Genomic DNA, 22,178 nt, shown 5'->3' on the forward strand with positions numbered 1-22,178 from the left:
CAGCCATGATGGACGACGCCTGAACCTGGAGATGTCCTCCAGCCAAAAGACGCACATAGACACCGTCTACAGCATCTATAGCAGGGGTGGGCAAATCCAGCCTTCGAGGGCCGTGGCCAAGCCAGACTTTCTGAAAGCATTTCCTGCTTGGTAGGATGCAAAACGCGACTTGAATTCAAGCCGGGTTTTGCATCCTACCAGGGAGAAACCGCTTTTACCAAGGTAAATGAAGCCCCAGGTGAAAGTGTTTACCTGCAGGACAGAAAGTCTGGCTTGGATACGGCCCTCGAGGCCCACCCCTGATCTATAGCATCTACAGCATCTGTAGTACACCATCTCCACCATCTTTAGCATCTCCATCATCTAGACCATCTACAGCAACTCTACCATCTATAGCATCTCCACAATCTCCTCCATCTACAACATTCTAGACCATCTTTAGCATCTACAGCTCAGCTCTTGTTTTCTGATTTGATGTGAACTTATGATGTAATACAAATGATTTGCTGATTAGAGTGTAATTACTGAGTATAAAACAAGAATATGAAAAATACAGCAAAAACAACAACTGACAGGTCCAAATAGCAAAGGTGGTGTGTTGATCCTGTAGGTGAAAGAAAAAAAAATACACGTGTGTGTGTGTGTGTGTGTGTGCATGTCTTTATGTGGTGTGGGTGGAACCCTGTTGTTGCCCCGGCAACAGCCTCTGTTATGTAATATGATTTGATGCAGTGTAAACAAACAGAAGCATCGGGTGATGTGTGCATCTGTTATTCATCATATGTGCGGTGAAAACACACCATCGGCTGCCCCCTAAAAACAATCTGCAAATATTAAAACCTCCCAGCTCACTGGAACGACTGTTCCTGATGGTGTGTGTGTGTGTGTGTGTGTGTGTGTGTGTGTGTGTGTGTGTTAAGTACGTCTTATCTACACAGGACATGCCGAAACCAGTATGGTGTATTTATGGAGACTGGTTTTGGCCGCCTCCCATAAATCTGCAGCAGCAGGAAGTGTGCAGACAGCGAAGTGAAGGATCAAAAGATACCAGCCTGTAAATATTTCAGCAGCATCAGTCTTTCTCCAAATAGCTCAGATCTGCCAACGGGACACTCAGGCGTTGCTGGATGAATCCTGTCAGTCACAGGAGGCTGCAGTCCAATAAATATCTAAAGGAAACAACAACAGAAAACAGCGCTTGCTACTGGTGTTTAGCAAAGAACACCAACAGCTGTAGAGCATCACGAGCTGTCGTGGACACCGGACCCTCCCCCGGTTCACTAATACCGGATGAGGACGTCCCCCGTTTGGATCAAACTTTGATCATGTGACCACAACAACACCCTTGGCCGTGTGTTAAGACCAGCGAGTGCAAACAGCTGTTGTGGCTGCAGCCGCTCCAACAGTCAGATGTTCCCTCACATGTTTTGCTGCATCGTCTCCATGTCTGCCTGTCTGTGTGTGTGTGTGTGTCTGTGTGTGTCTGTGTGTGTGTGTGTGTGTGTGAGAGAGAGAGAGACACTTTGGATGGTGGCGGTAAATGAGCGTCTTTATTGAACCATATTGAACCGCTCACTTTGATTCTTGCTGGAGTTGAATCAGGTGAGTCACAGAGAGCTGGAGTCTGTCTACAGTCTGCAGGACGTCTGCGATTCCAGGGTGGCGGCTGAGGCACCATTACTTATTCCTGGCTACATTTGTCTCAGAGCAGCAACTTTCTGTGTGGAACAGAATCTTCCTCTCAAGCTGGAAACTGGAGGTGCTTGATATAAAATAACTGAAAAGTTCAGGCTACAAAAGACAAATCCTTTCAGCTGTGAGCCAATTATAGAGACTTACATTTTATCCCAACGTTGATACTTTCCTATTCAGGAAATCAGCTGCTGGAGGCAACAAAGTCTAATATATTCTTCCATGTATTTGGGATCTATTTCTGACTCTGTGGTGGGAAAAAACCATGAGCTTTTCCATTTGGTGTCACGGAAAAATACAAATAACAACAGTGTTGTGACCCGAACACACCAGGTCACCCGCTGAACGCGACAACATGCTCGTATTCATTCACACAAAGTCACAAACAGATCCACTTTTTAAAAGGTGGAAAATTTTCATGATGAGATTTGATCCTGTGGGGGTTTTTCAGGATTATTGGAAGAAAAGTGAAACGCTGGATTCCTGTGATGTTTCTGTATTGTTGGTGTGGAAACATTTAAAACATGAGAAACAAGAGTGAGAATATTCCTACAAAGGTTAAATCTAAACCTCCACACGGCTCAAATGTTCAGTGTCAACTTTCGCCTCAATCGGAAACCATTGAACTGCTAAAAAAATGGTTTATTATTATTTAATATTTTATCTGTCTTTACTTTCACCTTTTTGGTCTTTTTTGAAATAAGTTAAAAAATAAAAATCCATTCCTTTTTTCCAACAATTCTCTGCATTCTCAGTAATTTCCAGTTTTTGGAAACACAAAGAAATTACTGTCTGGCTTAGCATGCTTGTGTTTTGTTGCTAAAACTTAGCCTCCTGGAACTAGGGATCAGGAAAAGGGCGTTTTTTCTTGTGCCCTCATGCTAATTCTACCAAGCGGTTGTGGATCTCAGAACCGCTGGAGGTTTCCCTCCACGAGCGCTGCTCCCGGGATCCGGGCCCGCTGCGGGGCCCCCGTTGCAGGCGTTTGCACGGGAAAGCCCGGGTCGTAGTGGCGGAAGGGTACAACGTGACCTGACAACAAGGAACCTCCGGGAAAACCGTCAGTCCTAAAGTATGTGCCGAGGACAGGATGAGTGCGGGTCCGTGAGAGGGGTTCTCAGCTGACGGCTGCCCGGCTCCCAGGGATCCTCCTTATCATTCCGCTTGCGTTTCAGCGAGCTGCCGCGTCGCTGTGGTGGTGGTGCGCCCGTCTGGATCCCCCTGCTGCCGGGAGAGGACACCCTATGGCTGAGAGGCGGAGACGGGACCCCCGCTGACGTCAGAGGGCCTGTCTGTTTCCTGCAATAGAAAGTGAGGGAGAAGGTGAAGGGAGAAAAGAGCTGCACCACCTCCTGTTTACACCAAAGGTGTGTTACGCGCTCGCACCGTGAGTATTCCAACATTCCCACCGTGTCAGCGTCACTTCTGTTCGTGTGTGTTTATTCGGGCTCGGCCCGGATTTAGTGGCTGTCGGGAGCGCAGCCGGACAGTGTCGGACATGCTTCCCCCCTCGTCCGTTTTTATCCTGCCGCCAACTTTGAAGGGTCTATTTAGCGGAGCTGGTGGAGGAAAGGTGAGCTCGCCGCTGTGTGTAGCGGCGTTTTCCGCTCGGACTTGTACTGCAGCCCCTTCCCCCCCCATGGGACGCTCGGTGGGTCTTCTTTGTTGACTTTGTGCGCTTGAGGTAAGCGGCTTGCTTCGCCTCGAGCGCGTTCTTGTGTCTGTGTCGGATCGATGTGCACGTGTGCACGCTGAAGGGTCGGTTTGGTTGGGTAACGAGGGGAAGGAAGTGTCCCATTCGAGCGGTGCTGCGGAGACAGAGGGGGTTTTCCCTGGCTCCTCCCTCGCTCGCAGGGCGTTCACGTGTTGCAACAGGCACCAAATAGGCGCGCGGGCTGTTTTTGCTGACTTCACCTCGTGCAGCCCAGTGATCCGGTTCCTTCCTCTGGGCGAGGGAAGAACCTGCAGCACAGGAGCGCGTCAGCGATCCCACAGGCTGACGCGCCGCCAGGATCATGTGCGCGCGTTTATTTGCTCCGGCGGTTGATCCTCAGGTGGGATGAACGCGCCAGTCCCGAGTCACATGCACGTTTTCATTGCGGGCGAAGGCACATCGTTGCTTTATCATTGTTGGTCCGTTTTGTTTGTCTTACGTGTCGGTATAGGGGTGTTTCCTCACACAGGTGCGCGCGTACGTGCGTGCACGCGCGCCCGCGCACCGACGGACTGACAGACACGCGGAGGGAATGTGCCTGTCGTCCGGCTCATCATCCAGCGGCCGACCTGTGCAGCTCTGAAGGCTCCAGGTGAGCACGTCGTCGCACGGCGGAGGGTTTTCTGCTCGCTGCGCGTCCACAAGCAGATCCAGGGAGAGATGATGTCATTGCTCTAGCGCCACATGTACCAACTGTATGGAGGGGAGGAAAAAAGACATCATCCAGTTGTAGTAAGTGTTATGTAATCCTGGAAACAAAGGCTGCTCCTTCAAGCTCTGCTCTGTGCAGGAGGAGATGCTGCAAAGGCAGCAGAGCAGAGCGACAGGAGGCTGCAGAGCAACGGTAAGCAGCAGAGCGACAGCAGGTAGGGAGCAGAGCGACAGGAGGCAGCAGAGCGACAGTAAGCAGCAGAGCGACAGCAGGTAGGGAGCAGAGCGACAGGAGGCAGCAGGGCAGAGCGACAGGAGGCAGCAGAGCGACAGGAGGCAGTGGAGAAGAGTGACAGGAGGCTGCAGAGCAACAGTAAGCAGCAGAGCGACAGGAGGCAGCAGAGCGACAAGAGGCAGCAGAGCGACAGGAGGCAGCAGAGCGACAAGAGGCAGCAGAGCGACAGCAGGTAGGGAGCAGAGCGACAGGAGGCTGCAGAGCAACAGTAAGCAGCAGAGCGACAGGAGGCAGCAGAGCGACAAGAGGCAGCAGAGCGACAGGAGGCAGCAGAGCGACAAGAGGCAGCAGAGCGACAGGAGGCAGCAGAGCAGAGCGACAGGAGGAAGAATAGCAGAGCGACAGGAGGCAGCACAGCAGAGCGACAGGAGGCAGCAGAGCGACAGGAGGCAGCAGAGCGACAGGAGGCAGCAGAGCAGAGCGACAGGAGGCTGCAGAGCGACAGGAGGAGCAGAGCGACAGGAGGCAGCAGGGCAGAGCGACAGGAGGCAGCAGGGCAGAGCGACAGGAGGCAGCAGAGCGACAGGAGGCAGCAGAGCGACAGGAGGCAGCAGAGCGACAGGAGGCAGCGTCCCTCCTCATGGTTCCACCTCTGCAGAGGTGTGTTTCCGCTACACCGCTCCACGTCAGACAGCTCTGTGGCGTTGACATTCAACTCCCACGTTGTTGCCTCACGCGCGCTGCATCGAAGGAAAGGCCACCGAGATCGAGGTGGGCTCATCAGACGCCCGACGTGATCGAACTTCAGAGTCCGCGCTGACAGCAGCGTCTGCGGCGGAGCAGCTGTCCTGGACCTTCAGCACACAGGAGCTCCTTGTCTGCGTCGGGAGAGACGGTCGGACATGTCGGCCAGGCGTGTGGCGTAAGCCGCCGCGGCTCTGCCACCTCTGGGTGCTGCAGATGTTGCTGCTGTGGAGGTGTGCGTTGGGGGGGTGCGGGGGACACATTTCCTGTGTGAGGAATCAACTCAATCAGCGACTGTGCTGAGCTGCCAAGTGAGAGCAGGGGGCTGCAGAGGCACCAGCGCCCCTCATTCATCCATCCATCCTGTGTGAGGTCACGTTAAGCTGATTCTGACTGTGTGTGTGTGTGTGTGTGTGTGTGTGTGTGTGTTGCTGTAGATGAACCCAGCCTCTGGCTCAGGAGTCGCCTCTTCCCACCGTCCGGCCGTTTAACTTGGACCCAAAGATGCATCTGTGAGCTCCGCGCGAAGATGCCTCGGACCAAGCAGAACCACCCCAAAAATCTAAAAGGTGAGTTTTGTGGCTGTTCTTTGATTGGCTGTTCTGGATGGTCGGGAGAGGAGGCTCGTGGTGTTTAGGGTGTTGGTTGGAAGAGGAGAACTTTCAGAGTTTCACTCTGGTCCCAGCATGTGTCGGAAGTCCATGGGGAGTTTATTAGAAAGCTTGAGCAGCTCTCACTCATTCCTGCATCTCTCTCTCTCATACACACACTTCAGCATCAGTGTGTGTGATTCACTGTTGGTTTGAACTGTGGATTTCCTTCGGAATGTTAAGAGAACTAAATCTTCAGAATTTTCCAGCAGAGTCCACAGATGCTGCTGATGTCTCTCAGACGATATTGGTTCCTGGTGGAACCATCATGGTTTTGAATCTTTGGTTTGGATCTCTGAAACTCTGAAACATCTGATACTTTATTTGGAACATTGTCCTCCATCTTCAGAATATGTGTGTGTGTGTGTGTGTGTGTGTGTGTGTGGTGTGTGTGTGTGTGTGTGTGTGTGTGTGACTTGTTCCAGTTTGGTTCTCGGCGTCGGTGTGTGAATAAAAAGGTTCCAAGCTGCATTTTTGCCTGGAAGTTTGATGAACTTCATCTTTGGAACTGGGATAGCAGCTTAGCCTCACGTTAGCAGGCACGTGCACTTTCTGCTCAACTTTTCCAAAGTACCGCGAGCGCTCCAGGGACCTCAGCAGTCTTTTCCTTGACAGGCTGAACGTTAAATTTCCAGCCCGGAAAGTTCTGTCCTCCGTTGTGTTTACCGGGTTTTATTTGAGGAAAACCACGGTTGAAGGTTCTTTAATGGGGTCGGAGGATCACCTGATCACTGGAAGGTTTTAGGTGTCAGGGGGAGCTAATGTGGACCCAGCGGACCTGCTCTCTGGTGTCTGCAGGATCCAATCAGAACCAGTGGGATCAGCAGAATCAAATTTGCTCCGAGGAGCTTCCGGCTGACGGCGTCTGGAAGCATCTCGCCAGGCTTGGCCACCAGGATCTCGTGTTGTGCTGGGAACTAACAGATTTCCGTGTCAACAGACGTTTGCAGTTCACAGATCTGCCGTCCTCCATGCTGGGTGTGAACGTGTGCATCACTGCGCCAGCAGCCCGTCCAGCCGGCACTTCCTCGCGTCTCTGAGCAGCTCGCCAGCGTCGCCGCCGTCACCACATAAACGCGTCTTCTCATGGAGCGCGTCGAGAGAGAGGAGCCAAGCAGACAGCCAAGTCAGCTGTGGTTCTGGTTCTGGTTCTGCTGATGGAGAGTGTGTGATAGTGCCTCTCTCTCTCTCTCTCTCTCTCTCTCTCTCTCTCTCACACACACACACACACTTCTGTCCCTTGTTCATTAATCTGCTCAGAACTCAGGTGACCTGTGGACTATTGAGATGTTTTACACCTGCTGGTTTTGTGTGTCGTCGTGGTGATAATTAAACACGGCGAGCATCCTTGTTAGAGCTGCTGCAGCTGCCCGTCCGGGTTCAAAGGCTGGTTTCCAGGCTGGTTCTCAGGCTGGTTTCCAGGCTGGTTCTCAGGCTGGTTCCCAGGCTGGTTCTCAAGCTGTTTCTCAGGCTGGTTCCCAGGCTGGTTCTCTGGCTGGTTCTCTGGCTGGTTCTCAGGCTGGTTCTCAGGCTGGTTCCCGGGGTGGGGGTGCCCACTTGACTTCGTCACCTGATCACGCTGGGGCCTCTGTTGGCCGTTTTGTTGGTGCCTTCTGACCCAGTTCATCTCCCTCAAAGACGCTCCTTCATGAGACAGGAAACGCTGGTTGCACGGCGTGCTGTCACATGATGGAACATTGGCGTGGAAAATGGCTTCTCCTCAGAAATTCCCAAGGTTGCCTTCAAGCCAAAACGGCTGTTTATAGGGGGCAGTGGTGCTAATAATGTCAACATGGTTTTTATGCACTGGTTTCAGGCCTCGTGATTGGAGGCCACGCCTCTTTCTCAGGTCCTCTGTGGTTTCTGTGGTACTGACGGTGGTCTGAGATCGGACTTCCTGGTCGTCCTGTCGGGGACACCTGGCAGGTGAATTGCAGGTGCTGCAGGGTCCCAGGAGTCCAAACGTTCCATGATATCTGCAAGGAAAGCTCTTGAGTGACTTGTCTAAGTTGTGTTTACTGGAAATTCTGGGCAGCAGAGACCAAACAACCAGAGGAAGGAAAGGATACTGAAGGAGCTCTGACTCCTGAATCATAACAAACCACCAGAGATTAAAAAACAACTGTCACACCGTCGTTTTTGTCTATGGAGACACGTCAGAATCCTCTAAGGTTCACACTTCAAATGCAGCTGATGCCCGTGCTGATCAGAAACCACGTGTGTGAGCAGGAAGCATCATGTGATGCCGTCAGGGGAAAACAGGAAGTGGGGGACTCCGTCCTCGCTGATCTGGACTTGTGGACTCTGCTGGAGCAGCTGCCTCTTCGGGAGTTCTGGTGGACCATTAACACACACACACACACACACACACGCATACATGCTCGCAGAGGAATCAAATCTGACAGTGTTGCTGCGTGTTGGTGTCAGGCTGATATAATGTGATGATCCGCTCCGTTGATGAGCTCTACTGGTTCTTGTGCTGGTTGTGAGAAGAGAGGCGAGCTGATGAGACGAGGGATTTCGCTCACTGTCCCAGCTGGGTGTCCACCTGTCCATAACAAAATACGCGCTACACCTCCTGCTCACAAGTGAACGACAGCTGAAGTGCTGAAGAAAAAACAGTGAGAACATCCCAGAATATCTCTGTTGAGCAAGAGCTACATTGAAGAAACAATGGGGGCTGTGTTCAAGCTGAGGCCACAGAACCTATAGGCTCTCCTGTTAGCTTCTGCTAGCCTCAGTTTCCTAGCATTTGCTAGCCTCTTTTTGGTAGCTTCTGTTAGCTTCTCTGCCTGTGTATGAAACAGTGAGGTGGTGTAACCTCAGGTGCAGCTGTAGTCCAATCACATCCAAGAGAGCTAGATGTTCAGGTCAGACTACGTAGCTCCACGTAGTCCTTCAGTCACACTTGGTCCTCTTAGTTTGTCCCACTGTTCTCATGAAGCCTTCGGGGTGAAGGACACGACGGTCTCGGCGTGACCCTGAAATAAAGCAACTGTTGCTCTCTCAGGATGGCTGTCCTAGTTTCCTGCAGTGGAAAATGTGAGCTGACACTGATTTAGACACAAGTGCAGTTTATTAACCTTTGTGAGGACGTGCAGCGTGCTGCATTCACTGTCCTTCAGCCGCTGCTGTCCACGGAGATGCTAAGACTTGTTAGCTACAGTGGTGTTTATAGAGGTCTTCTGGACTCACGTCAGCAGCTGGCTTCTGCTTCTGCAGGACCCTGCTGTGGTTAAACGTTGACCCTGATCCAGTGAGCCGAAGTTCTCCTCATTCACCAAGAATGCTGATTATCTTCTGCAGCGATGTGTTCGGAGCAGGTGGAATCTGCACAAAGCAGCAGCCTGAGCTGACGAGACTCACACGCCACCCCGAACACAGGTGCTACACTCAGAAGAAACTCTGTGGCTCCAGAGCTGCTGTGAGAGTCTGACACTGAGGAGAAAACGCCTGAAATGTTCCAACATGAAGGTCGGGGATGTCCGTGATTTCACTTCCTCCCCAGACTCTGTTCATTTGGGCGTCAGCTCGGGATCGGGATCTTCTGCAGGCCCCGGCTGATGCCTCCCAGGTCATGACTGGGATTACAGGAAGACGTACATACTCATGGAATTTGTTCAATAAATCCCTGAGATTATCAGATAAAATGAGAAAATATTTTATAATAACTTTTCTGCAGGAAGGGGGAGAAAAGAACCAGTAAGAGATTCACTCTTGTAAAGTAATTAAAAATTCTTTTTAAATGTAGACGCACAAGTTTCCTCGCTGTGGAACCTCCCCCTGTGTGGTGTGGTGAGAGGCAGCATTAGTGCTCGTGAACACCCCCCTGCCTGCCTGAGGTGACCTTCGGCTGCTCTTGCAGCCTCTCAGAGTGGAGAAGAAAGAGTTAACAGGTTGTAGCCAGTGAATTTTTACATGTGGTGTCATGCTCAGGCTGCCAAACCAGTGTTTCCTTACGCTTCCTTCAAATTACAGTGTGCAGCAAGATTCACACAAAGGGAAACTCTCTCCCCGAGGTGAGACTCCAGCGTGCTTTTAGCAACAGTAACTACAACAAGGCAGGTTGGAACTAGTTCAGGGATGTCAGAGGTAACCTCGGAGAAGCTTTCACTCTGACTGGAGCAGCCAGGAGGAATATTTATGGCCTCAATCTGGTGACAGCTCACGTCCTAAAATGTGGGTTAATGTCTGTCCCTTTTAATGGAGCTGATCAGCTTCAGGAACAAAAATGCTAAATAATTAACTCGTTGGCTGAGACGGCCTGAAAAATACTGATGGTGGAAAAAGTGATCAGACTGAAAAACCAGCGGGTGTGAATTTTTACTTGTGAGTTGTGTCACGAGAGGTGGTGTTTTCTGGAACCTTTGCATAGTGGAGGATGGTTGCTTGGAGACAAAAGAACCCACAGGTGGGTGGAAGATAAGGCGCTAACATCTTGACCGGAGTCGGAACACTTTCATTTTAGACTTTTCAGACCGTAGCAGCAAATGTTTTTACTTGAAACCCAATAATTAATCAGATCAGATCATCAGATTCAGAATAACCCCTTTACACCCTGAAATATACAGTAATTATCAGCTCTGAAGCTGATAGTTTTTAGTTTCCTGTGATCAGAAGTGGCCACCAGGGGGCGGAATTTTACTTTAGTTTTTAAACATGACTACGCATCTACTTTCCACCATATCTTTATTGTCAAAAATCGAAAGGCGTCTCGAGCCTTGTGTTGTAAATGCCCTGGCCGACAGCCCTTGATTTCCCTCATCATTTCAGTGCTTTTTGCCTTTAAACATTAACATTTCTCTTCATGATCATTTGACGTTTACAGAAGACGGAGAAAAGAAGTGAACAACTTTTCCTCCCACCTGACCTGAAACCGCTGCTGTTTGCAGACTCTCACTTTGAATGTCTGTCAAACTGCAGCCTGTTTATCTGACAATGGTGACTAATACCTGAACCGTCTGCCTGCTTCTCCACAGCAGCGCACACCCGTGTGTGTCTACATCGCTGTTTGTGTGTCTTTTTAGCGACAGCCAGGCTTTTTCCACAAGATAATGATTTGTGTGGGGTTCGTTATCGAGGTCCCCTGCCTGCAGCGTCTCCTGGCCCTCGCTCGTGTCCACAGCAGAGTCCCCGCCCACTCGTCCATTTACGTACGACCACCTGAGGACGGATGACGTGTGTGTCGCAGTCCCAGGACGGAGCGTGACACAAGCGGTCAAATGGGTGGATTTGAACTTTTCAAAGCGAAGCGTTGGTGAAGGGCTCAGGCAGGCTGACTTAAATTGGAGCTAATGAACAGTGACCTTCCTCTTGTTAGCTACACACGCACAAAGACGCGTGTTTTCCCTCCACAGGTGAGCTCCTGCGTCCTGCTGGGACACTTCCTGGAAACTCTGTTGATCAGCATTGATGTTGGCACTTCAGAAAGGTGAGCTGGAATGATGAGGAGGGGGCAGGATTTAAGAATGGTGGTGAAACAGGACGGAGCCCACGGTGGAGGAGGAGGACGGCTGGTGCAAATTTATCCCAAATCCTGCCCCTGTCAGGCCGCTGACCCCCTGGGGATCATTTCTGTGAGTGGATGGAACAAACATACGGCTCATATTTAAAAAAGAAGCTAATATGTACCAGGCGGAAAGCCTTTAAAGGCTGGTTGTCTGTGGGGGCGCTTTTCTCTGTGTGGGTGCAAGTATGTGTGCAGCTGTGTGTGTGTGAGAGTGTGTGTGTGCGTGCAGAGCTGGCAATGCTTAATGGGTTGCACAGGCGAAGCCCAATGTAGGGTTGCCAGGGAAACAGAGCAGCATGAGCCTCGGTCTGCAGGTGCTCTGCCTTGTGTCCGACTGCTGGAGCCTCCTACGAATGTGGAGGGAGGCTTCAAGGGAGGATGGAGGCCATGGAAGAAGGCTGGGAGGGAGCTGATCCAGGAGCAGAGATAAGGGGAGAAAGAGAAATTGGGATTATGGAGAAGGAGGACGAAGGCTCGTTACCTCCTCTGATGAAGGGAGTCCGATCAGTCAGGACAGAATCCCCCTTCAGAAGAGCCGCGTCCAACAAACGCTTACTCGGCATTACTGATGGAACTGCTCAGTCGGGCAGATTAAAGGGTTTCTGACTGTTGTAGACATGTGACGGTGTTCCTGTCAGAAAAACTCTGCCTGTTCCTTGAAAGGTGGCCTTTCTGGCTCGCCATGGTAACGTGCGTCTATGTGGTTTTGTTTTTACCAAAAGTGAGCAAAACTCCTGTGGTTGTTTGGTGAAGCAACGACGGAGGTGATGCTTGATCAGCCCGTGTGGTGCAGAAGAGTCCAGCAAGTTCCTGTTTGAGGGAACCGCGAGAGAAGCTGGAGCAGAAACAAACGTTTCCAGTCCAGGTCTGTTGTTGCAGCTAAATTTAGAAATGAGCACTGGGATCTGAAATGAGGAGTAATGAAGCTTGAGGGTCACATTTAGGTGTGTTTGTCCTCCCTGGGCTGCTGTAGAGCTGCTCCACCAACATTATGGTGCTCACACCAGTGTGCACGTCCTCCTTTGGATCACCTACACTGGTGGATGATCTCAAATTCCTGCTGTAAACCTCCTCCTTTTCCAGAGTGCTGCAGACACATTGATTCAGGAGGTCTCCAGAGGAGCGGCTGAGACGTCCAGATCTTCCCGCTTGCTTTATTTGTGTTAACGGGAGAAGTTTGCTGCAGCGTAATGAGACCAATGTTGACATCTAAATGCTGACAGCATTTGGGACAGAACGCAATATCGACTTCCCTCCCACTACATTTAGCATAAAGCTATCATGTAGCCTCATCCTCCTCCCCGAGCCCAGCAGATGTTAAAGGGGTGGTAAGGACAGGTGGGCAAGGGTGCGACACGTGATGTCCCCTGAGGTTAGGTCATAAGGTCAAGGGCTGCATTTACCAGCAGAAACCAACCAGGGTTCGCCCCCCAAGGGCCCCCTCTCGTACCACCGTCCATTCAGAAGCTTTCCGTCTCCTTCTGCTTCAGAGGAAACAGCAGGAAATCTGCTGTGGCTGCTCACTCTTGGATGGTCGATGGATAAAGATTGAAAGACTCTTTGGGAGTCATAGGTGGGGGGGGGTCAGTGAGGTCAGCTCAATATTTTAGATGGTGAATAAACGAATGAGGCTCGTTAGAACATGAACCTTCCAGCCAGGGTAGACAGTCCTGGTGATCAGCGGAGGGCAGCAGGTCAAGCAACACTCTCTCAGGGGACCATCATGACGTTTTGGTTCTTTAATGGGACCTGGCCTTGAGCCTGGCAGCAGGATGGAACATGGTGCCGGAGAAGGTGAAAAGGTGGAGGTGTGAGGAGATAAGTGATGTCAGTCGGGTACAAATGGAAATGGATTTAGCAGAGAGGAGGAGGAGGAAGGGGTGCCTGCCTGCTGGCAAGGCTTCATCCTCTTGCGTAACTCTCCCTTTAGCTGCTGTTGCTATGGGGAGCAGTCAGTCGGGGGGGTTCTCCCAAACAAGAAGGGTTGGGAGAAACTGGGGAATTCTGAGCAGCAATGATCTCTGACTGCCCTCTGAACGGTACTCACCTGGGAAGAGCTGCACCTCCTCTGCTAATTTTAAACCTGGTTTTCTGGATGGCTTCAGTGCCACCCCCCCCCCCCCCCCCCCCCTCCGCCCTTCCCCCGAACCACATTCAACAAGAAAATATCATCAAAACAAGGAAGCAGCTCCTGAGTGTTGCTGTGTGAGTCAGTGTGTTGCAGCCATTGTTGCTGCAGTTTAACCTTCCATGTTCTGGACATGACTAACTGGGTGTGTGTGTGTGTGTGTGTGTGAGAGTGTATGTGTGTGTGTGACTGTGTGTGTGTGTGCGTGTGTGTGTGTGTGTGTAAGTGTAAGATTTAGCATCATTTGAAGACTGAAAATCCATCGGTATTAAATCAGAGTTCAGAATTCTGTGTAATTTGGACCTTGTAGATCACCTGTGTATCACCTGTATCTAAAGGTGGATGGTTAATGGAGCCACACTTGTTCTCATGCTGGTGATGATGTGGAGGTGAGTTCAGCAGCTGCTTCTCTGGTTTGGTGCCTTAATCAGTCCCACTGTGCCTCCCCAGCGCTGCACCCATAGGATCAATACGCCGAAGAGCGCCAGCAGTATTTATTGGCTGTGTGTGTGTGTGTGTGTGTGTGTGTGTGTGTGTGTGTGTGGTGTGTGTGTGTGTGTGTGTGTGTGTGTGTGTGTGTGAGAGAGAGGGAGGTTGTGTTCTAGTGGCTAATCCGGTGTTGACATACTGTGTGGAGTTAGCATATAGAGTCCTGTGCTGTTTTTAGAGCCTCCATCCAGCTTTGTTTTGCTTTAAAAAAAAAAGGGAAAAAAAAGCAGAACAAGTCATCTCAGGGAAGTCTGCGCTCAGCCAGAGAGGGAGGGCTTTCCTTGATTTGGAATCAGGATTTGAAAAAAGAAAAAGAGGAAGATGAAGAGGGAGGAGAAGAGAGCAGAGGAGGGGTGAGAGGAACACAAAGGCAGGCAGGGAGGAGAGAGGAGCGCGTTCGCTTCATGCCAGGCAGAAACAGCTGTGTTTGCGGGAGGACACACAGACGGACGGCACACAGACGCTCGGCTCTTCCACTCTTCCACTGTTCCGCTGTTCTTTCGGGAAGGCAGAGACACTCAGGAATGTCAGAGAATACTGGCTGAGGAAGGAATGTGGTTGGGTCAGGACTGTCAGGTGTTCCCGGGTTAACGGTGCCGGAGCCCAGGAGCAGCTGCAGCAGCTGGAAGTGTCGACCTCCTCCTCCTCCTCCTCCTCCTCCTCCTCCTCCTCACAGGTATGGCCTCACCTCGCCTGTGTGAGCACCTCCTTGTTGGTCACGCTTTACTTTTCCACAGATAGAAATGAGCCTTCCTGTTTTAAGGTTCCTGCCAGTCTTTTCTCACTTAAAGCATCAGCGGCTTTTACGTCCATCTGCTGTCACTCACAGAAAACTCCTTGACTAGAATTTCTACTAATCTGGAGCTAATCTGCCCCCCCGCCTCCTCATCCATCACCTGGGTTCTCTCCGTGTTTGGGGATCAACAGTTGAGGTCTGGTTCCTCCACCTGCAGCACGCAGCGATGCTGCGGCGCCCGTGTGCGGCGGCGCGGCGGCGGTCCAGGCGGCCGCAGCAGCTGCTGACGTGCAGCCTGAGCAGGATCAGCCTGAGCTGGCGGGGGGGGGGTTATGCAACAGTTGGTTCCCGAGATAGCAGAGCAGCACCTGTGACTTCTTCTTGCACAGATCAGGATGTCTCACACACACACACACGCACACACACCATATCAGTAGCTGTTGTTGGAGAGAGGCTGTGGTCAGACGTGAGTGTTTAAAAGCTGTTCGTCTGCTCTAACTTGTTTATTGCTTCATGTGATCAGAGGAACCTCAAATGTGATGATCAGGATGAATTGTGGGGTCTTTTTTAAATGTTTTTATTTGATGGGTTCTAAGTCAAAACAACCACAGATGTTCAGTCACCTGCTGAACAAAAGGACGCCTTCAAAAGAGGTCCTGGAGGTTCTGGTGATAAGGAAAACGTATCTGCTAGTGTTGGTCACCAGTGACACTTTTCTAACTGTCGCTTCATTTAAGTTTGAATTTTTTTTATTGGACCTCAGCTTGGACCAGTTGTGCTGGTCTCTGCCTGCAGTTTCCACTGGTGTCTGTGGTCTCACTGGTTCGGTGGTTGATGTCAGCAGCAGATGGAGTTCAGCTGTGATGATGCAGGTCGTTAAATATGTGCAGTTTTGTGTGTCGCTCTCGTCGTCGTTGCCGTGCGGAGAAGGAAGCAGAGAACGGAGGAGGTGATGAAAACAGGAGGGTAAAACTGGCAATTTGGTGAGGAGACGGTGAGAGATCATTAGAAAAGCTAGAAGAGGAACAAACTGATGAGGGAGAAGATGAGAGAAGAGCAGGAACATAAAAGAAACACTGAGGGAACGCCGTGCTGCTCAGGTTGTTATGTAACGTTACCTCCTGCCTACTGATGGCAGGACAACAGCCGTGAAGATGGTGGTGGGTGGAAACATCACCACAGAGGAAGAAGCTACTGCAGAATCACACCAACCCCACATGCTGCTCCCTCCCTTAATTCCACAGAACTGCATGAAAAAACATGTAGCAGCCCATCTAGCGGTTCGCGTTCTGTCTGTGGAACACTACAGTGAGCCCGAGCCCGAGCCCAGAACACTGCAGCTCACACTGGAGAGGAACTCACTGGAGAGGAACACTGTGGAAAAATTTGGTGATTGCGTGACCCTTTCACCAGTTTGTGTCAGGCCCACAAAGGTTGAGTTTAACTTTCACATCTGCTACAAACAGGAAAGTGGCTCCTACGGTTCTGTTATCAAGTGTTGACACACACACAAGGAAACTGGATTCCAGCGCTAGTTCGCTAACATAAATGCACGTTGAGTCGTAGCGTTGTGTGGTGTACATCCAACAATAAAAACACAAACCTGAGTTCAGATGTTGGAGTTGGTGTGAGACGATTGTGAAGGACTGCTGTCAGGGTTGGTGGATGATCCGAGCGTGTGTCTGAATGAGGATGGGCTGACGGAAGCTGGGCCTGATCAGGAACCCACTGTGGTGTGTAACGCGTACTCTCAGACCCTGATTTCGCCAGAAGCTTCATGCTGTGGTCTGCCTCATAAGCTGTAGATCTAATTAAAAGTTGTTCATCTTCCTAGAAGGCTCAGTGTGTCTAATTGTCTCTTCTCCTGCAGTGATGATGGTGCCACGATTAGATCCACAGATACGAGAGCAGCATCTGCTAACGGCACGAAACCCATTAGCGGGGCTTGTGTTAGCCTGGCCTCGTGGTTGTATTTGACGTATCTGCGTAATCAATCTTAAAGAGAGTGAGGATTGTGTGTAATTTCTGACAGTTTTATCAAACGCAGCTTTAGCTCAGCAGTGGGGAGAACATCTTAATGTGGACCCTTCCTGTGCTGGCAGCTCCTTCTGTTGGGAACTGGGCTGAGAAGCGGAGGGTTGTCGGTTTGAGCCCCAGTGCAGGCAAAACATGGAAGATGTTTTGTTCATAAGGGAAGGTGCCAGAACACCATTATAGCATTGCCAAAGTACCCTTGAGCAAGCTACTGAACCCCCAATTGCTCATATAGGGCCCTGTGATGAACTGGCATGTTAATGTTGTTTTAGTTGCACCATTCATGAAGAAGTTGTTGTTGTTGTTGTTCCCCTTCTGAAGTTCTAAGTCAGAACAAAGGTCCAGGACACCTACAAAATCTCAATAACTAAATAAAAAAAATCAATTTAAAACCAGGAGTTTATAACACAGGTGAACAAGTTTGGCTGAGTTAAATCCCCAGACGTTCTGGCTGCTTCAGTCTTCCAAGAGTTCTACATATGGACGAAGAAGTCAGTAACAAAACAAGGCAAAGGAAACGACTCAGACATTTTCCAGTTAACGCCGCGTCAGCGCGCTCTGACCCCGGCACAGGCGGCCAATCTGCCAATCTGAGATGCTAACACATCCACATGTGCTCGGTGTTCTTCGTTGTGTGGGTCAGCGATAATTCCAGACTGACTGTAGCTTCTGGAGTGTCTTCAGGTCAAGTGTTGATGGAGGAAAGGTCAGAGCGCCAGGCCTGTCCTGTTGGGGGGGTGTTAAACCCAGAGGCTGAGCATGGCTCAGACAGCATAACTAGCGAGTCTGTTTACCAGGCTGTTATTTCCTCTGAGGGGCACAGTTTTTCTGTGTAGTTCTCACAGGAACCTTCAGGTTTCAGGGCCACGTCCAGCCTGATGCTCGCGGTTCCCCATGCAGCCCTGAATGTTTCTGTTGCAGTGTTGCTGCAGTTTGTTTTCTTTCCGCCAGAAAGAATTCATTTATGAAATTGGAAACTTCATTCACTAAATGCTTGTGATGCTCCAGAAGCCATTTCAAGGTCAGGAACCAGCAACTGCAACTGTGAATTTGTGTTGCGCTGGTTAAAGCAACAATCATACAGAACAGAAACTTAATGAGGAAGCAGAAATCCTGCTGATGACTTCAACTTTGGCTGAGGCGACTGTTTGTTTAATGTGTGTAATATACAGGAAGGGGTTTCTTGGTCTTTAATTGTTAAAGGCTCAGAAAGAAAGAACGTTTTCAGACGCAAACTGGGTATTAAAAAGGAAGAGACCAGCAGGTGTCGGTCGCAGGTTAGGTGGAGAAAATTTGCCCAGCGCTGAGCTGCTGCAGCAGTTGGCAGGACACGTTCTGATCCTCCCTCTTCCAGCACAGACAAACAGAGAGGGGGAGGGAGGCAGGAGCAGGATCCCCTGGAGGTGCCAAAGCTGGTTTAAGTGACGTCAGCTGGCCTGCTCTGTTTGGGCAGGCCCTCCCCCCCCCTCTCCCCCCCTCTCTTTCACTTCCTGGGCCTTACAGGAATTCCCCTCCTCGTCACGTTATTCTGAGGAAACCGCTGGCAACGCCCCACACCGCTGCAGCCACAGCTGATAGGGCGGAAACGCGCTGTGAATTCATGTGTTGACACAGGAGTATGTGTGACTTCTCCTCTCGGCAAGATGCTTTTTGTTCTTAAACAAAAGCAGCTTCTGAGAGCTTGTTCCATGAATCAGGTAAGAGGATTTTGTCCAGTTATTAAAGCCCCAGAAGTCCTTACAAGTGTTTTCTGTTAGGTCAACAACAGTAGAGCTGAGAGCAGCTCGTGTGCACCGTGGTGCTGCTGCTGCTGCTGCTTGCTGCTGCTGCTCTGCTGCTCTGCTGCTGCTGCTCTGCTGCTGTTGATGCTGCTCTGCTGCTGCTGTTGCTGCTGTTGCTCTGCTGCTGCTCGGCTGTTGCTGCCAGGTCTTGTTTTCTCTTGATTTCTAATGAAGCTACTGGCTTCTCTGCACTCAAACAAGCCTGAGCACTCGTGAGGGAGACATACAGGAAGCAGTCAGGCATGTGGGGGGGGTCGAGGTGAGCAATCTGCCATGTTTTCAGTTGTTGTTGACTGGAGCTTTTTGCGTGCTCACAACTTTAATTCTCTAGGGAGGATCAGAAAAATCGTGCTTAAAACTGTAATAAACTTGTAATTACTGCAAAGACCAGACAGCAACGTGCAGGAAGACCACAGTGAACTTGAAGCAGCATTTTTCTTGTTTAAGTTAATTATGTTTTTACGCCGACTTGTTGGCTGTATATAAACCAGTTGGTCTTGATTAGCTGAACCAGTCTCCCACTGGGTTTTACGTGTCCTCATTATGGTCTGTGAGGGACTTTATGCACAGCAGGTTTCCAGAACAGCCACCTGGTACCAGCGCCAGCTGAGGAGCAGACTGGGTTTCCCTTAGTTACGGGTAGAGCTGCTCTGCATCTTCGTGCTGGACCAGTCTGCGTTTGATAGATGCGAAATGAACTGTTTTTTTACTGGTAAAGATACTGGTTGAACCCGTATCAGCTGGTCTAACACGATGGATTCATTACATTTTCCTCTGTGAGGTGCACGTGTATTAAACTTGCACAGAAGGTTAGAAGATGTGACTTGTGGTTGTGTGTGTTTCCAGTATTGTTGTAACTAAAGCTCTACACAAACACACACTTTTCTACCCACCCGGTAGGTTTCTTTCTCTTTATATCACTTTTTCACAAGGGTGCCCACACAGTCCCAATAATCACTGGTCTCCAGTCTGCTGCATCGTCCTCCTACAGCTTCCTGTGGGGGCAGCAGTTCTGTGCGGATCCAGCACCATAACACTGTGTGTGTGTCTGTGTGTGTGTGAGAGAGAGCTGGGGCTGTTGGAGCTGCAGGTATCATTTACTTTGGTAGTTAAGTATTCCACAGATCATTTGATTTATTAGTCAGGTAACCAGGCAGCGACTCCTGCTGTTTATAACCTGTTCCAGCAGACCAGGATGGAGGTCGTGGTCTCCTCTGAACTGCTGTTATAGAAATGACTCCAGATCTTTCCTGGATTTCTTGGATCTTCCATTTATCCTCTACCTGTAATTTTTGGTGCAGTGAAGACATGCGACACCCCCCCAGTCCAGCTAATGGGGAGGAGAGGGAAGCGCTTTGCTCTGGGTCAGCTGACCAGATGAGCATGATGAGGATGATGATAGACTGCAGGGTAATGGGACACTGGCTGTGTCAGACAGGGGATTCCATTGCTGTGCATCATCTTCTGTCTGGCCCTCCTAACACAGAGAGCAGCACACTTCCTGCTCTGCTCTCAAACCACTTCATCTCCCCGGAGGATCCTTTTTTACAGGCGTGTCCATGGAGATAAACAGTGTGTCAGATGCTGACAGTCACTCTTATGACCACTTATTTCATGGGTCAGCTGCTGAGGCCTGCAGAAATGCTGTGTCTCCTCCACAGGCCACAGGAAGCACACTGAGATAAGATCATCAGACTTCCCTTCAGGGATGGGGGCTGCAGCAGCGCCGGGGCCGGTTGAACCCGAGGCTTCCATGCTGACCCACCTCACTTGTCCTCATGGTTTCTTCGTATTACAGAGGTTGGTTCCCTTTTTTAAGAGGAAGACGCACGGTTTCTGGAGCAGAACAGTTATTTTACTTTTGTTGTTGCAGATGAAACAAATCAGTAATCTTTTGTCCGATTTCGCGTGAACATGACATCTCCTTTTAGTCTTTTAGTCAGTCATCAACAGGAAAAACGGATCTTCGTCAACAGCTGTTGCAAATCCTGATCATGTTCTGGTTTCCTGGAACCGAAACAAACAATGAGTTCCTGTTGAGTTCCTGTGTGTTCTCTGTGTGAACCACCTCCGATCTGCGTGTGTGAGGGTGTGTTTGCTGCTGTGTGTGACAGGCTGGTGGAGGTGCCTGTGTTATATAATATCCATCTCCTCCTTACAGTGACGGAGAGGACGGGGGCAGCTGCCGACTCCCATCTCATCATCCTTAGCTTGCTGAAGCATCTCCCCTTCCTTTTCCTCTGCAAACACAGCTTCGGCACAGTGCACCCGCAGCAGAGCCAAACATCTTTGTTTGTGTTCTCAGCTCTTGGCTTGTTCCACACGGAGGTTCACACATGTCCTGTTTGTCCTGAGAGACTGAAGGGGACAACAGTTTGGGACGCTCGCTGCTGCTCTTCTGCCTGGTTGCTGAGCTACCCAGATGAAAATGTCTCACTATTTTAGTTAACTAATTGGTTTTAAACCAAAGCTCTAATCAAGTTTTACATTTTGATGGCATCCATCATGAGTCTCCAGACCTGGGCCGCCCTGCCTGGTGCTGCTTCCCACCGTGGACCTCAGATAGAGTTTGGTTTTAACATGGACAGGGAGCTGCTGTTGGTTGGGTAACTGCAGTTTTTAAATACACTCTCTACTGAGGTGAGCGCTGGAGATTCTTCTCCACCACTCTGGAGCAGCTATCAGTGGGGGCGTCTCTGCACTTATGTGGTTCCGATCCACAAACTTTGCCTTGGTTACATGAGAGTCATCCAGATTTCAGATGAAATGTGGAGAGTCATCCAGATTTCAGATGAAATGTGTGGTTGTCCCACAGACCAGCATGAATGACTCTTGGGCAGCATAGAAAGATGTTAAACTGGCTGTTGTGACTGATGATGTGTAACCTGACCTCTGAGAAGGAAGAAAAAGCTGAGCTGCTGTGGCACAAACCTGAATCCTCCCTGTCTGCTGAAGAGTATCTCCGGCCTTCTCCTCGAGACTCGGTTACTGCACGGCAGTGCCGGGGGGGGGATGCTTATATAATCTGTGGCGTGTGCCCGGGATACACAACGCAGCTGCGGGACATGCAGTAGAGTGTGACTACAGTACCACACAACCATGAGGTGACATAATCTACTGACCGCTTTGCTGATAAGTTCTTTATTTTTGAACTAATGAGGCTTGGACAAGCCTGCATGAACACAGAAACACTGTTTATTTCTCCTCTCTGCCAGTAAATAATCTGTTCTCACCGCTGGGCAGCGTATAACTATAGAAATATAATTAAACACACAAACACGCAGCTCTCACCTCCTACACCTGCATGTGTTTCAGAAACGCATCAATAACCTGCTGGATTGTAGGTGAGGGCTGAAAACCTGAGTAGAATGCATCCGTCCGCCTGTCCCTCCCAGAGGGCTAAATGGCATTTTGGTTTGCTAATGCGTTGTCGGTTCAGTGCTGGCTCTCTGATAATGACAGTCAACTCACCATTTTGACTCAAATATTAGCAGGCTTGATCTGTGTATCAGAGCGCCATTATTTCCTAAGTGTGTGTGCTTGATTGCTGGCGTTATTGTGAGTGTACATTAGTTTCCATGATGGAAGAGATCTTCTCATCTATGGGAGAGTATCTGCTCATCTGCTCATCCGCTCATCCACGGCATCGTGATGCAGCTTCTGCTCTGTCGTCCTCAGTACAAACCGTTCTCTTTTCTTGTCTTACAGATAAAATCCAAGAGGCACAAAAAGAGCTTAAAGACCCCAAAGGCTCACAGAAAGGTGAGATCATTTTAAGCATTAACAGAAGCAGCAAATTTCACTTTCTCTTTCAT

General features: G+C 50.2%; 1 protein-coding gene and 1 long non-coding RNA gene across 5 annotated transcripts in view; one reads left to right on the top strand and one right to left on the bottom strand.

Moving 5' to 3' along the window:
- Window positions 1-1,528: 1,528 nt before the first annotated feature.
- On the bottom strand, window positions 1,529-3,212 carry LOC130517964 (uncharacterized). Its single transcript, XR_008947862.1, has 2 exons — window positions 3,079-3,212; window positions 1,529-2,991 (listed from the first exon to the last, which is right to left on the bottom strand). It is a non-coding gene; the product is annotated as an uncharacterized LOC130517964 (long non-coding RNA).
- Window positions 2,913-22,178, top strand: part of hivep1 (HIVEP zinc finger 1) — a 29,847-nt gene continuing 10,581 nt past the window's right edge. Inside the window, exons 1-3 of one of the 4 annotated variants that reach the window (XM_057020201.1) lie at window positions 2,913-3,059; window positions 5,474-5,605; window positions 22,072-22,125. In XM_057020201.1, coding sequence (XP_056876181.1) covers window positions 5,566-5,605; window positions 22,072-22,125 — 94 coding nt within the window. In that variant the 5' untranslated portion in view covers window positions 2,913-3,059; window positions 5,474-5,565. Of the gene's footprint in view, window positions 3,080-3,126; window positions 3,266-5,473; window positions 5,606-20,043; window positions 20,164-22,071; window positions 22,126-22,178 lie in introns of those variants that run through there. The other 3 variants (XM_057020200.1, XM_057020202.1, XM_057020203.1) reach the window with 3 other exon arrangements.

Source organism: Takifugu flavidus, chromosome 21 (genome assembly GCF_003711565.1).
Source record: "Takifugu flavidus isolate HTHZ2018 chromosome 21, ASM371156v2, whole genome shotgun sequence".
NCBI classification, from domain to species: Eukaryota; Metazoa; Chordata; class Actinopteri; order Tetraodontiformes; family Tetraodontidae; genus Takifugu; species Takifugu flavidus.